The sequence below is a fragment of the Cygnus olor genome, chromosome 4 (assembly GCF_009769625.2).
Source record: "Cygnus olor isolate bCygOlo1 chromosome 4, bCygOlo1.pri.v2, whole genome shotgun sequence".
Classification (NCBI taxonomy): Eukaryota; Metazoa; Chordata; class Aves; order Anseriformes; family Anatidae; genus Cygnus; species Cygnus olor.
Genome location: NC_049172.1, coordinates 73,605,733 through 73,622,197, shown reverse-complemented (window position 1 = coordinate 73,622,197; position 16,465 = coordinate 73,605,733). Strand labels below are relative to the sequence as shown.

Here is a 16,465-nt window from a genome sequence, read left to right as displayed (position 1 = left end):
ATCAATATCAGGAAATTAGAGGATTAGGCCTGATTCCCTGTTTGGGGGATTCACAAATCCTTTTGCAACTCTGGGCAAGGTGTATATTTTCACCTGTGCTGCTGAAACTAAGATATGTTGCTGCTTGGTGTAGAAGGTTCGGAGGGACTCCCAAGAACCAGAGGCCATTCCAGCATTGCTGAGGACTTAAGACAAAGCTTCAGGGGCAGGTTTGATTTGTTCATTCTTTTGCACCCACCAGTCTTGCATCCCCACCTTTGGGGAAGAAGAGGATTTGTCCCTTCTCTTTCCTGCATCCATTTCATCCATTTAATCTAAGTCACCCATCTGATAATTCCAAAAGTGCAGTTCACATTCAGAGGAAATTTGGAGTAGTTATGAATAGTGAATGTTTCAATCTTTTAATGGAAATAATGTATAAACTCCTGCTGACTTGAGAGGGAGCACAGAGAGGCTTTGTAAATGCACCAGTTATCATTTCAGTAAAAGTCTTTACATTTATGCATTTATTTATTTTTTTCTAAGAACAAAACAAGTGCTGAGAAAAAAGCTGAAATCTAAAAGGAGAAGTAAGGACTCTAACAACTTGAGAGATTTAAAACATTATTTTATAACTAACTAGTTTGTAGTAGCATTTACAAAAGTGTTGTTTCGTGTTTTTTTGTTGTTTTTTTTCTTTTTTTTCTTTTTCTGTAAAAAGAAAGTTTAAGAAAGAGTGTTGATGAAAATGTTACAGGGTTATTTTCAGCAGTCTTTTGCTTCAGATATCCCACATGGACATTTTGTTATTTTGTGCTGGCTTTTACACTAATGCCCTGTAATTGTGTTTCACTTCCTCTGATTAAGCTGACAAGTAATTTGAATGGATATCACTTAACACATTGATCTGAGGAGGTGACAGGAACAAACCACAGTTTTGCACTATAAAAATAGAAGGAGCTGGTCCATTGCTCTTACTTTCTTTTGAATGTCTCTGTTTGGAGTTTAAACAGATCCCATTTATCTATTTATTTATATCGTATGTTTTATTTCATCACCAGTGTCTGATGCTTGTGGTGTCCTAGAAAGGAACATGTGGGCACAAAGAAGCCACTACTCAAGTTGACCAAATAATTGCTGTAATGAGAACTGAGTTATTTTCTTTCCCAGGCTTTCCTCTATCTCCATTCATTCAAAACAGTAGCTAAAGTTACAGTATGTGTCCAATTAAATCTCCTGCTCACTGTTTCCTTGCAGGTGAGGTGCTGGAGGTGTGCCAGGTGAAAAGCCTTGCTGCCAGACACACAAGCCACTGCCATCAGATGTCTGACACATGCAATAACCTGGTATTGTGCAGGCTGCATGGTACCCTGCCAAGCAGGGTGTCAGAGCAGGAAAGAAGCAGTGGTTACACTGGCTGCAAGAAACATCAGCACAAATCATTTCAAATATTGTTTTGGTGGAGACTGTCATTGAAAGCATTCAGAACTGGTTGGCAGATAAAGAGGAAAAAAAGCTGAGTGGTCTGAAAGGAATTCAATGATAAGGGAAAAGAAAGTAGTAATGAATTCAAAAAAAAAAGCATTTAATTCTCTTATAAGTACAAATATTGAGTTTTTTCTCACTTAGCATTGACTTTCAGCTGCATACATTGATGAACACACTTTTGATAGGATATAATCAAGACCTCATTTCCTTGTGGATCACCCAAGGAATGCAAGCATGATGCAATTATGAAGAAGGAAATGCAGACATGATATCAAATACACATCTATTAGATAGTGACAGACACAACCAAGTAGATGAAATCCTATATTTCTGTGATAATTGAAGCTCAAAGAGTGGTAAGTAAAGTCAGGACAATTCTATGCCTCATACAGACAGGTCAGATTTGGGGGTTTTGAACTCTAAGGCTATGTAATACCTAGTTATATGCCATTAGCAAAAGGTATGGATCTAAATATAAAAACATAGTTGAAACTTCAGTATGTTCATTAAAAAAATGATTCATTAAAAAAAATGATGTTCATTTAAAAAAAAAAGGCAACATTTCTGAACACCTCTAAACTCTTTGACGTATTTCCAACAGTCACTTAATTTCTCAGAGATGTCTAAAATGTTTCTCTGCTGAAAAAATGCATCTGTGCACACTACATAAGCCAATGTTATGGTAAAATATTGTCATCAAATGAAAATTTTTCTTTTAATGCTCAAAGAAACAAAAAAGTTTTTGTGAACTGGAGAAATTAAATTATGTGGTTGTCAGCATAAGAGGGAGACCTGGAAAATACTACCAAATTTTCAAGGAACGCTTAGATGTCTCAGGAAGTCCTACATTTAATTCAGTGAATAACACTCGTCCCTGTGATTCACAATATATCCTTTAATTTAAAACAAGCTAGGAAGGGAGTGCTTTCTACTGAATGAGACATAAAACTGAGACCAGTGGTGATAACAAACATAAATATCACTTCTATTAAGAGTGCTAACAAGTATTTCCACTAATCCGTAACAGAAATGTAACAAAGATTTTTTCAGTAAATTTTCTGAGTTTAGATGCATGTAGTATTGTTCATTACATGTTGTAAGATATCCTGAAGATTTCTACTGCTTATGTTTTCTTAGTTGTCGTGTATTACTTAAACTTTTTAACAGATGAATTTTTAATGGAAAATAAGGTAGAAAACTTTGTTAATAGTTGTTGTGGTGGTGGTGGTGGTGGGTTTTTTTTTAATGACTTAGTGACATTAACTAGGATGCTTATAATAACAGACTTTTCTCAGAGCTTGTAAAGTTGGTAAATTTTGTCACGTATTTACATATTTCTTCGTTATGAACTTCCATATCTGAAGGGAAAGAAAAAATGTGTACTACCACCTTCTCCTCCAGTTATTTTAGATTAAGAGAAGCCATCCAGAAGTAATTTAAAAGCAGATTGCAATTTACAGCTGGAAAGCAGTTGGTAGTTAAATGAGGAGTTTGTAGTGGACCCTTTGCAAGTGGATGTCTGTGAAGAAATTAGAATAATTTGGAATTCTGGAGTAAACAGTTCTGACCTTCTAAATGGAAGCATCTGCAAGATTACATTTTAACTGACGGCTGGGGAGATTCTCAGCTGGTGTAAATTAGTGTGACTTCATTGGAGCTGATAGTTTTATAACAGTTTACACCAACCAAATTTCTGTCCTCAGAAATTCTATTTTTCTATATGCATTTATCTGTAACGGCATCAATTTGTGTACAGACATCTTCTGAATGGAAATATGCAGTTATTCTATGACAAACCTGATGTTTTCCTCTTTGAGTCCTCTGAGTAAGCATTGCGAAGGAAAAGATGCTCTTTAACTAAAAGAAATGTGCTGCAGATCAGTATTCTGATGCATAATGTTATAAAATCAACTCCCTCCCAAACAGGAAGGAGTGAGAGGAAGTTCTCAGGGACATTAGGACAGAAACCTGGATCAGATTTTTTAATTTCACATTTTCTGGAGAAATCAGCCACAGGTGCTCTTTGAAAGGAACCAGATCATGTTTATATGCCTGCCATCTTTGGCTGGGCTATTAGGGGGAAGAGGGTTAGTGTCTGTGTGGTGGTGAGTGGTGCTGTGGGGCAGGTGATACTGTAGCCCCTTAGAGCACTTTTAATACAACTGGACAAGACAGAGGGATGGTTTTGGTTACCTCTGTTTTAAACTTAGAGTTCAAAATTCCTGTTTAACTTCCACAGCTTTTTTTTCCCTGCCCCAAAGGAAAAAAAAATCAGTATTTTTTTTTAATGCACCTGAAATCAATGTGATTTGTATGTGCCTTATAATTTAGAAATATCCCACTGGTTGCCTTTTCTGCATTTTTTGGGTACCACAGTATGCTATAAAATCCTCTTTTGGCTAGTAGCTAGAAGAAAAGGGACTGTATGCTCACCACAGTTATCTTGGAAACTCTAGTTCAGAAATGCCCAGAAATAGAAAAATATTCAATGTATATCTGAAAATGAAAAAGAAGCCTTGCTGCCTTCACTCTTAAGAATGGCAAAGGTTGCATTTTAGGCAAACTCTGGTATCAATATAAATTCTTTAAGCAGTTCTTTCTTAAGGAAGCCTAATTTCCAGTATATGGTTATGGGTAAATATCAATTAATGATAACAGCTGTTACTTGAAAACTAGTATGGTCAAGCCCTAATCCTAACTGGTCTTTTAAATCAAACTGCCGTCATTGATAATCTTTCTAAAAATCCTTGGCTATTGCTGTAAAGCAAGAAATAGTTACAACGGTGAATGGTACAAAACAAAAAAAGCAATAGCCACAAAGCAAACAAATTAAAAGAACACAAGTTCTCCCTCTTGTGAGAGGATAAGAGAGCAAACCACACACGGCTGATATTAACCACACCACTTAATTCAGCAGCTCCTCCCTCAAGGGCATTCGGCTGTTGTGGTGATGTGGACTGCATTAAAATGTGGATAAAATAGAGAGTCTTCTTCACCCTTTTCCGTAGTCAGTTCTCATTATTTCTTTAGTTTGTTGCATGTTCAGTTCTAATTGTGTGCAAATCTAGATAAAACTTGTTTGGGTCCGGGCCAAGGACAAGATTTGCGCACCTGAGATACCGCGATGGTACCCAGCTCATGGTTCATTTATGTTCTGTTGCCTTTATTACTGCCTGGGACTGCAAGGATGCAGCTTGCCCAGTTTTCTGCATAGTTGTGATTATTTATGCTACGCTGGAACCAATTACACTCACTGTGATCTAGTCACAATTTTACAAGGTAATTAAAAACTGCTGAAAGCAATTGTTTCATTTAGGAAGAACTTCTTGTCCGTAACTTACATTTATGAGCAGGTTATTTAATGAATGACATTCTAGAACTGAGTAGTACTATGGAAGTGCCCTGAAGAAAGAGTGTAATTCAGTTTTTTATTGCAGACTGGCAAGATAATATACATACTGGGATCTTTTTGTCTTGTCCTTTCTCTGTGGTGTCCAAACCTTTCTCCTTTGTGACTGCTGCTGCATAAACAATAGTCAAAAGACCTGAGTTGAAGGATTTCTAAGCAACCTTTTCTGCCCTCATTTATGCAGAATTCTCCTTTTTTTCCTCAAGGAAAAAAAAAAATGATTAAGAAGAAAGGGAAACAAACAAAATCATTCCATGTGAGGTGATTCTTAGCAAAATTGAATATAGAAAGCAGATGAGTGCAGAAGGTACAATCTTGTTACTTCGAATAAATTCTAAAGAGAAAAAAACATCATTTACAGGTATAAACATAAAGAATGGATGAAATTACTGAGCCGAGCAGAACCAGTAGTTGTCATTCACACCATGTTCCTAAGAGCTTTACACACCTTACCAATGTGAAATATATATATATATATATATATATATATATATATTCTAAGATGTCTTGTTCAGCTCATCCATAGGGGGACCACACAACTTTTCTAAAATATGTTTTCCTGACCCATCTCCCTAGCTAATAGCTAAGGTTTTCAGCTTCCAGTGAAATTTAGCCTCTACTCAATTCTACTAGGATATATGGGTTAGCCTTTTCCTGACCTGGAATTAGTCTTCTTAACCTGTCAGAAGGAGACTATGTATTGGTGTGTTTAAACCCAGCTTTCTGCTTAAAAGCACTGAGGCAGCTTACGTCTGATGTTCAAAATGTTTTTCCTCTTAGTAGTAAGCTTCTCTTCATCACTTTTAAAAGGGCTATTGAACATGAGCATAGTTTTTAAAGAGTGATGTTGTTCAACATTTAAAATAAAATATTAGGACAGATATACTTTTGAGCAGCAGTTTACACCTTAATAAAACATTGTGATATTGAAGTTTTGAATAAACTGTAAATAATGGAACCATCTACCTAGGGGATGATGAAAATATAAGAGTATATCAAGGTTTGGTAGCTTTTGGATCAATAGGTAATCTTTCCAGCTGTCTCCTAGAGGCTAAATTGCTCGATAAATGGCAATGAGGGTGTCTTGGATATGCAACATGCAATATGTTAGGAGACCGAGTTCTCCCAGGTGTTTGGGCTTACATCTAAAGCAGCAGAGAAGACAGGGGAATGTGTGAAAACAGTAGTCCTAAAACTTCTTACACCACTTTAGGCTTCTATTATTAATAATATTTGTGATAAATAGAAACACTGAGCTTCTAGACTAGGCACTTTAAAGGAATAATTTCTTTGGTAACTCTCTCTAATGTATCTTACTTGGTAGTCATGCACATTGTTTTTGTATCTGTGATATTACATTGTAGGCTTGCAATCGCTGCACTTTTTGTGTATTTGGTAGTACTCCATCCCCATCTTTAATAGGTTACTATTGCCAGCCATGTTCATCTGTCATTGATTGTAAAAACAAAAATCATAATGTGCTCAAAGTAATGGGTTTGCATCTCACATGAGCGTGTGCATCGTGTGATGATGCAGACTTTGCATGTAAACATATTTATTACCATAATATTTACGCCTTCTTTATAATAGTAATGGTAGCAGCAATCTTATCTGGTTCACGTGCTGAAATGACAGCCTTATAATTTCCCTTTTGGGGTTATTTGGAATTAGTCAAAGCTGACAACACAGTTCCAGTCTAAAACATCCTCTTCCAAGGTTGTCTGCGTGTCATCCAAAATGCACTATGGCTCTAGGCTGGTTGGCCTCACTGTCTGTGTCTTGATTCTGTGATACTCTCTAGGTCTGGAAAACAGCATCCGTTTAAGTACCTCATGCTGATCAAAAGAGTTCTGTAATGAGCAAGTCTTGGGAAGTAAATGGCCTTAATAGTTGTGAAAATATTTTGGGAGATTTTTATTTTATTCCAACAGTGTAAACTGTGAAAAGCTTACGAAAAGAAGAAAATGAGGGAGGTAAAAAAGCTCTTTTTCAAAACAAAAACTGTGCTATATCCTAAGAGAGATCTTTCTAGCAGATGCTGAAAATTCTTTCTGTAATTAAGGTGGGTTTTTTTATTATTATTAATATTTTGTTATTTCCCTTTCTAACTTAATGGAATTGGAGTTCCCTATCTAAATAAGCACTCGCCATAATACTATGAAGTTTTAACTGTAGGGCTTTTTAATCTTTGTTTAATATAAGGAAAATAATGAATTTACTCTATATTTGTTTTATTGTTCAAGAAATATATTCGACAGTGGTTGTGACTGTAGGCATTTACTAAAGCAAAATGACAATAACTAGATTTCTCCAGGTACTGGAGAAAGTTGGAGATGTTCGAAATGTTGAAAATGGGGAAAAATTATTCAGCATCTTAAGGCTAGCTTTAAATGCTTGAAAAATATATTCAGGGGGATGAATCTTATATTGTCTGATCTGGGAAAGGGACTGCGGGAGAACTGCAATGCAATGTCCATTTGTGTCCTGGCACAGCCCCTGGTCAGAAGCCCATGGAAGTAGGTCCTTCTGAGAAACTGGACACGAATCAAGCAGGCAGGGAAAAGCTGTAAGGATGGGAGTGACACGGATTGAAAGACTCATTTGAAAACCTCTCAAGTAGAAACAGTATCTGAATACTGCTAATGGTCACTAGATATCAGGGACTTTTATTAATATATGCTCCTATAACAAAGTTATTATTTCATCATGAAGAGAGGTAATTCTGTCCACAGGAACTCTGAATACTGATGTTTTGGCATTCCAAGGATTCTAGGCATTTCTCTTCATTCTCCTTTCAACCCAATGCCAGGAACAGTTTTTACATCCTTTTTATCCCATTTCCAAAGTATCTTTCTTCCCTTCGCAGAAAAAGATTAATAGAGAAATGCTATAAGGCTCAATACCAAGCTTTATGTGTTTTTTTCAGAAACACAGGAAACTGCTCAGTTCCTTTCTATCCCTTCTAGGAATGGAGGCCAAAAATTTATCAGGGAGCAACATTAATATAACAGTATTTAAGGACTTAGATAAATAAACTTTAATAAACTTATATTTTCAGCACAGAGCAGATGGTGTTTGACAGACCCGCCTGAAGCTATGTAACATCACATGCCATGCTATTTATTTTACAATAATGTGATTTACTAAACAAATTTTTCCTCCTTTGAAATTGTACTGTGAAGAAGGGCTTTTCTACCCAAATTTAAAGGCAGCAGCCATTTCTTAAGTAACAGGTGAAGATCACTTAAAATTCCTGGATAGGGAAAAAACTGTCCTCTTATATGTTAACAAAATATTGCCATGGAGAGAGCTAAACTGGATCTCTGTCCACACAGTTTGGTGGCCTGTTTTCCAGCACAGCTTGGTTCATGCCGTTTAGCATTTCAGACAGCGTGTAGGCATGATTCGGGCAATTGCACAGAGCAAGGACGTTTTCAGTGAGCAATATAGATGAGGCTTTTCTCTGTTTTGAAGGGAGAAGGGGCTGGCCAGATGAATATTGCCAGTTTGTGTTGTGTGGCCTACGGGTCGCAGAAGGGCTCCCAGTTGTCTTGTGTATCTCAATAGGATGTACCTTAAGGGCCACTGTTTATTTAATTTAAAACTAGAGTAAAAAGTACAAGATAAATTTGAAACAAGGTTCAGGAGAGGTGTTAGGTGTAGACTACCATGGGCCTACCCTCACGGGTTAGTCCATGTGAATTGGTAGAAAGAGCAGTATGAAATACCCAAGTTAGGAGCATAAATCCCAAACTTTTAGGTCAATCAGAAAAATTCTGCTTTCCTCCAGTGACCGTTTAGGGAATGTCGGGAGCCGTTGCTCCTAAACTGTGCAGTTTATCAGGTGCCTAATTTATTCTGTGTCACTGTATCCCCTAGCTGACTACCCTGCAAGAAGTCCCAAGCTCCTTTTCAGGACAGTTTTATGACCCCTTAAATTAGTGCCAAGCATTAAGTGCTTGATTTCACATGTCAGTGGTGAATGCAGGATACGTCTGTCCCGCACGAGATCACTGAAGAAGAATTGCTAACTTGTTTGAGAGCTGTAAAATACCATCCCAATGTAGCCTTAAATGGTATGGTGTTTGCTTTTTCATTATTCCCATTGCGTTAATACTCACTGCAGTTTGCACCATTTTCAAATTATTCTTGGATTTCTTAAAAGAAGAAAAAAAAAAAAAAGGAAGAAGGATATCATTACCACAGCAAAAAATATATATTAAAGCATTTTGTGTGGCTACATATCCTTCAAAGTCAATGGTACAAATCTTAAACAATGAGAAGGAATAGAAGAATTTAAATGATACTGAAGGAATTTAATTATTTGAGTAGGAAAATAATGCATCCCAAAACACTGATGTCACCAAGGACACTTGGTGCAGCTAGTAGATAGCACACAGATAGAGTAATTGACAATTTTCTTGGAATGTATCTTTGTAGTCTAATAGACCAGCAACCTGGCTGAGACCAGCTCATCTTGCAGTCCCTGTTGTACCATTGCAGAAGTTAGGAGAGGCTTCCTACACGAAACTTATCTGCCCACGTGTGCCTCATTTTTACTGTGAAATTCAGCTTTAAAAACTATACATTGTGAGCACTTCTGACAGTTGCCATCTTGGATAAAATATCTGGGGTTGAATTCAGGACATCTGAAACTAAAAGCATGTTCCACGATGGCTTAGGCTATGGAGCCATAGTTCTTTAGCCTGGGACCAGCAGAACTCAAAGGATGAACACAAGAAAAGTGGGATAAAAATATTAGCAGGTTACACAGATGCCTCCTCTTGTATGATAGCAAATGCTCTCCCTGTCTGTTTTCTACTGTTCGCGTGATTAGCTCCAGAATTTGTAATGGGTTCGTTTTAGAAACCTACGAGGTAAATTTATATTTTGTATGAAATTCTGGTGGCATTTGATATTGTTATGTTTGAATTTCTAAATGAAACAAGGAGACGGGTTTTACAGATTTCTAAATGATCATAAAGGCATTGGCCCCGTATCATAATTAGAATTACAGACAATAATAGAAAGCAGGCGTTCCCTCAAATGAATGCTTAAAGCAGAAGACTGGAGCACAGGCCACTTGCCAATGTGGCCATGGAGAGCTGATAACACAGAGCTTTACATTTGAGCGATCATTATTGAAAGGGTATGTTTAATCCCCATCCCACCCCAAAAGTGACTTCTCAATAGGTCCCAGAAACATATGCTATTAGGCTCAGTTGGAAATAGAAAATTGCTCTTAATCATATGCAAGGAACAATTCTAAATAGGAGAATTTGAAAACAGCATTCGGAATGAAAGAGTCCAGCCAGAAAGAATGGAAGATCATTTTGATTCTTGATGAAAAGCTATCAGAGTTCAATGTGGTAAGGGATGTGAAAAATCTTTAGAGAGGCAGTCTTCACTTAAAAGAGAGGTAATGCAGCTGACAAAGTCACTTAATGCTTTTTGCACCACGGAACCTAAAAGAATGTTTTTTTTTTCAGTGGTTATGAGCCACAGAAAGCTCCCTCTCCCACCCTCCCCCTCCCCCTTTTTAATCTTTGTGAGGATTTTTGCTTTGAGACTTCCTGCAGGAAAGTGTTTTAAGTGGAAGTCTTCTTTATACTGCACCTAATGTCTGCCAATATGATTCCTGTTACAGGCGTAAGGACCATTTTCCTTCTGTCCTCAAGCTGTGTTGCTGCTTATTATCATGTTTAACATTCCCAGTGCCTGGCAGGATGGAGATTAGAAGCTCTTAATATTCGCTTTATAGTGAAAGGTCTTGCCAGATTTTTGGAGCATGGGCTATAATATATGCACATAATTTATTGTTGGAAAAGTTCTGAACTCTCCAGTGAGTCACCTTAATCTTTCTTCTTATCATTTTAGGTTTGTTTTAAAAAAATCTGCCATGCTCCCCCCTACACACACACACGCATAAACATATTTAAACTATTGCATTGGAAATAACAACTTGATGGAAGCAAACAAAAAGACATGCATAGATTTCCTTTGACAAATTTGAACTGTTTAAAGATAAAAAAATATATTTGTGGACTGCTTTTCTCTAACTCCAATATTTCATTCTTAACAGACTGGACGGAAGGAGAAGGGGGACCCACTCAACATTGCTATTGACAAGATGACCAAGAAAACACGAGATCTTCGAAGACAGGTAATTTATAATTTTCATAATGCTTCTTGAATTTCCAAAGAATTCATTGCTTTTCAACTTCAGGCTGATTTTGCCACTTGGAGAAGTGTAAAGAATTTGTGGCCTTATTTAGATATGTCGCTACATTGCACTTGACATTAAAGTACTAGTATTTCCTTAGCCAAAAAAAAGGGAGACTGGAACGTATTCCAATTTAACACCCAATGGTCTTAATACGTGGGAGGGTAGGCAGATTGGCCAGACCTTCACTGCCTTTGCAGCCCAGAATCCCCAGTCATAAAAACAGTGGCATATGTACTTATTTGTATTTATATGAATACTCTCAATGAAATAACAAGAATAATTAGTGGAATATGAAAATGCTTGTAAGAAAAAAATATTTTCAAAAACTTCCAAACTACCACATTAAATGAAGATCCTATGAAGACAGGGAGAAGGCTGATACATAACTGTTATGCATAGTTTACAATTTTCTTATAGTACTTTTAGCTTTAAAGTGGGTAATAAGACTGGAAGATTTGTCTTGAGACAAGTCTTGAGATGGAGAAGAAGGGAGACTGGAAAACCAAAAAAAAAAAAAAGAAGAAACACACTATGAGTTTCTCTTTACATTTTCAAATTGAAAAGTTGGGAGGGACTGCATCTTTTCACCTCCTTTTTCTACTTTTGAAAAGATCCCAACTCTGCATTTTCTGTTAAAAAATTACTACCTGACCAATCAAACCTTGATCCTATATAAATGATCTAAAATCTACAACTCTGCAGACAAGTAAGGACTTAAATGTACCTTCAGATACCTATTTGTAACCCGATAGTTCCAGAAAGACACATTTTAAAAACAATGCTCTTCTTCTTTCAACTCTTCCTGAAGTATCAGCAAATGTGTTTTGAGGATAATATTCTCAGAGCTTATTTCTCTTAATAATAAAAATTTTGCAATGGACTTACAGACAATATGAATCATCTACTCCCCTCTATAAAGCCTAGCATCACATCTGTTGTTCAGCTAATGACAGAAGAAAGATCTCCACTGTTCTGACCTCCAAATTTGTGTGATCCTAGGTTCTGCAGTGGAGTTTGTACCATGTGTTGCCTCCCACCTCTGTTCTTATTGCTTAAAGGAAGTAGCAGACTAACACGAGTTACTGTTCTGTGTGAGGTTCTCAGCAGTTGCCTGAATTACTCATCTCTAAAGCCAAATTTACTCTGAAACGTGATTAAAAAATGGCACCTTTCTCAATAAACTCTCTGTTTCTCATGTATAGTCAGCCCCATGGGTGTTGAATGCAATCACAAAAAAGTTGAAACTCTGTATGTGGGTAAAGTGAAGCACATACATAAATAGATTCCTGCATAGATATGAAGCTTTTAATATAGTTTCTGGTATTTATGACTGTTAATCACATAGGTATAATGTTTATTAAATTTTGGCAATTGCTAGTAAAGATCAGATCCTAACTGCGCTAGGTGTTACTTAAGCATACAGGAAGACAAAGTCTCTGCTTTCAACAATGTATATTCAGACTATGAATCAGTGTACTTTAGAATCATAATCTAGATTCTGCTTCATCCTGTGCATAATCAAGAGGATGAAATGTGCGTATGTCTACCCAGACCTGCCTATACATCCCCTGCTAAATTTCACAATATGTGGCTGTCACTGAGGACTTAGTTTAATGGTCGGGGAGAAAGGATCAGAGATTAAGAAGAAATGAACCACAGCTGAGATTGCAGTGTTACACTCTTTCAGTCTTTCAATTTTGGGCTTAATCATGGAAGAGACAACCAACTTTGAATACTATAAAGCCTTTTGTTTTTAATTAATACATTTTAAAGCAGCCTTGTTGATCAGATTTATGAAACTTACCACCATAAAATTGGACAATCTACAAAATATGTTTTGGTAGTGATGAAGGTATATATATTTCATTTGGTATTCAGGTTCCCTTGCTAGGCTTCAGTAGTCAACTATCCAAGACTGATTTTTCTTTCTCTCCCCATGTTACTTAGCTCTTTATTTCTGAGATTTTATTTCATTATCTACATAAAATGCAGCTATATGAAATTATTGTGATTGGGACACATAGCACTAAAATTCCATCTCACAATTTACAGACATATCAATATTTCCCATTCTGATGGAATTACAACTTTATCTCATCATTTAAACTTGCCTGGACAATGGAAAAGTATTATGGAGATCTAATTATATGTCTTAATATAAACTGCCAGTAAGAACATCAACCTAAGTCAGACTGAGCAAGTTCTTGGAAGCAGACAAGTCTCACCAGGCCATAGCTTACTGCTGCCATTGCCTACTTTATTTTGAACAATTTGGAAAAAGCACAGAGTTCTGTGTATGATAACAAGTTGTGCCAGTTGGCAGGATTTGAGATCTTTTTTTTTTTTCTCCCAGTACACTAGTCTTTTGTAAAAAAAACTAATGCAAAACCTAAAAGTTGAACAAAAACATCCTGCACTGTGTGGTACAGCAAGCTAGACTGGTGACAGCAGCAGGGTACTTGTTGATGTCAGTTATTTTGTGTGTTTATTTTATCCCCTTATGGAAAAAAAATACTGACCTCATACTAATATTAATACTAACCCCTTAAATACTACAGTTAATCGTAAAGCAGCATGCACACTCTTTTTCAAGCACTGCAGCACTGCGGTGACATTGAAGCAGAGATAAGCAGGAAGGACACACCAAAGAATTTGGCTAAGACACAAACCGGATGCATAGCGAGGACCAACATGGTCTATAGATCATCTGGAGATGTATGAGCAAGGCACCAGCTGTTCTGCTGTCACCACCACTGGTGTCCCACCTGTTAGTGCTGCTGCCTCCTGCCCTGCTGCAGTCATCTCTTTCTACGTGCCCTGTTCCAGTTCATCAGCTGAGCTTGTTCAATCTATGTTTGCCAGTCAGTTTCCCCACAAGGTATAATAACCAAAACCATTAGTTTTCTCTTAAAGAGCAGATATCTGTACTGCTGTTAATTCTAACAGTGCAGCCTGTCTACAGTATTCTATACAATAGATTGAAATCAAATAATTCCTCGTTTTTGTCCATTCAAGACAGACTAATACTTCATCTGCCTCCAAGAGGAGGGAATTGTAGAGAGAAGGGAAGAGTTTTTACCAGCAATTCTCAGCTTAACTGGAAGTGTTGCTCTCATGCAGCTGTTAAGGGCAATTCATCAACTTCCTGTAGCCTTAGTTTTATATTATTACTAAAGTTAGTTACAAATACTTTATGAAATAAATATTCAACAGAAAAAAATATCTTTCTTTAAAGCTCATGTGATTTTATGAGTTGAAAATACTGTGGAAAAAACACATTTGGATTTCTTCCAATAGTTTCAAATTTTCATTTTGGAAGGTAGTAGATTACTTTAGCTTTTCATTAAAAATATGAATATATAAAAAAACATTGAAAACTAAAATTGAAAACAAAATTTAAAAGATTTCAACAAAGTTTTCAATTGTTTTAAGTTTTTTTGATCATTTAGCATTTTGAAATTTCCAGGTTTCATTCTGAAGTAGAACAAAGAAAAAAATAGTATTAGAGTAGGACTTCTGGTTCCTGTTGCAGTTTTAGGCAGCAAACTTTTATAATAAAACATATGAATAAGAATTTTGAAGCGGAAAGTTCAGAAATGACTACATTTTGATGAATTCATTTGGTACTTTGAATATTTAGACTGATGTTCTGTGCTTTTGTTTTAGTAGATATCTAAAAGAAATTAATACTATTGTTTAATACCTATGTGAGCACTATCAAAAGGTAGATGTTACCACCCGATAAGTGATATAAGGATATGCATTCTTGGGAGCAGTCCTGTTCCTGTTGGGCTATCGTACCACACAGCACCACAAAAACAAATAAATAAACAAAAATTGAGTAATATCAACATCCTATTAGTAGTTGCATACAAGTAGTAACTAGAACAGTGATTTTATATATGAAAAGCTTTCATTATTTCTTGAAATACCCATGCTTGTTTTCATGGTTGTATGAATTCTTGGAAGCAGACAAGTCTCACCAGCACATAGCTTACTGCTGCTGTTCTTCACACTCCTCTCTGAAGCAAAAAATCCCAATTTAGCATTTCTTTTTAGCAAAAATTTCTTCTTCTCAGATTGTCTTTTCCAGACAACATCCTGCAAGCCTCTGAGGAATACATATTTTGTAGACATAGGACTGAAAACAAAATTGAGAACAACTGAATTAATGAAGACTTGTTTTCTGTACAATTGTGTTGTCAGTATTGGTCTTCCTACAAATAGAATCTCAGGTCTTCCCTTATGATCTCTGATTTTCATATTTTTTTCTTATCTTCTCATATCCATCCCTCTCCTCTCTGCTGCAGTCTCTTCTACAGTAGCTCCATTGTTACTCTGGGCTGGCAGGTAAAATGCAGGAAGGACTGATGCTGGTCCTGGCACCTGCTGTGCCAACAGGCCAGCTGGTACCTGTGGGGTGGCTGACCAGCTGGCATCTGTGTTGGTACACTGGCCAGCCAGCTACCGACTTCACATTACAAATTTCCCTACACAATTGGTCATTTAGATTAATTGGGCTATGCTGTGCTCTTATGTACACCGTTGTAAGATACTTGGTGGACTACAGACACAGTATTCATTAGGTATCAGTCATATTCTCCAGTATACTTCCCTTCAACTGCACAACTATAGTTAATATACTCCTTAACTTTTAGTCCTTGACAGCATTGTTTCAGTAGCTATACTAGGCTACAAGTCAAACTTTTAAAAGAGTGAAGGAAGATGAGGAAAACACCTCCTGTAATTTATTCATGCAAATTTGGTAAAAGGTCTTGAAGAGAACTTCTTGATCGTACTCAGTTTTTATTCACTTCATAGGTCTCTGAAAGTGCTCAGAGTTTTGTGTACTTTCTTCAATATGAGTTACAACAATTTGAATTAGATAACAGGCTTCATAATGTGCTTAGCAATATTTGTCATATCTTTTTTTTTTCTAGCTCTTGAGAGGCAGCCTGTCTCCATTTGCTCTTTATGTTGGTCTTTTCCACTTAAATTCAGTTGTATCACTACTGTTTATGAATGCCATTTGTAGTTAAAAAAAATAAAATTGTTTAGTACTTTGGAACCTGCCAAAAATTGATGTAGACTCCAGAGAGGCTCTCAGAATAAAAAACATGAGTATTAGCTCATGCAATTAGACTAAAGGGACACCTAAAACTGAAAAACCGTGTTCTGTTGGAACAGGTTTTATCGCATCTAACCCATACAATGTCATGAATAGACACTTATATAATGCTTTCAGTCTGTGGACTTAAATCTCTCTCTATCTTCAAGTACTTGCTTCTTTACAGTGAGTAAAAACTATGAAGAAAACACAGGACCCCCTCCAAAAGTGGAAATTGTATCATCATCATTTTACT

At 36.5% G+C, this 16,465-nt stretch overlaps 1 protein-coding gene across 4 annotated transcripts in view; it reads left to right on the top strand.

Annotated features, from left to right (window-relative positions):
• CTNNA2 (catenin alpha 2) overlaps positions 1–16,465 on the top strand; it is a 478,287-nt gene that overhangs the window by 350,842 nt on the left and 110,980 nt on the right. For all 4 annotated transcript variants that reach the window (XM_040555118.1, XM_040555119.1, XM_040555120.1 and 1 more), the window contains exon 8: positions 10,959–11,039. In XM_040555118.1, the coding sequence (XP_040411052.1) occupies positions 10,959–11,039 (81 nt within the window). The remainder of the gene's footprint in view (positions 1–10,958; positions 11,040–16,465) is intronic.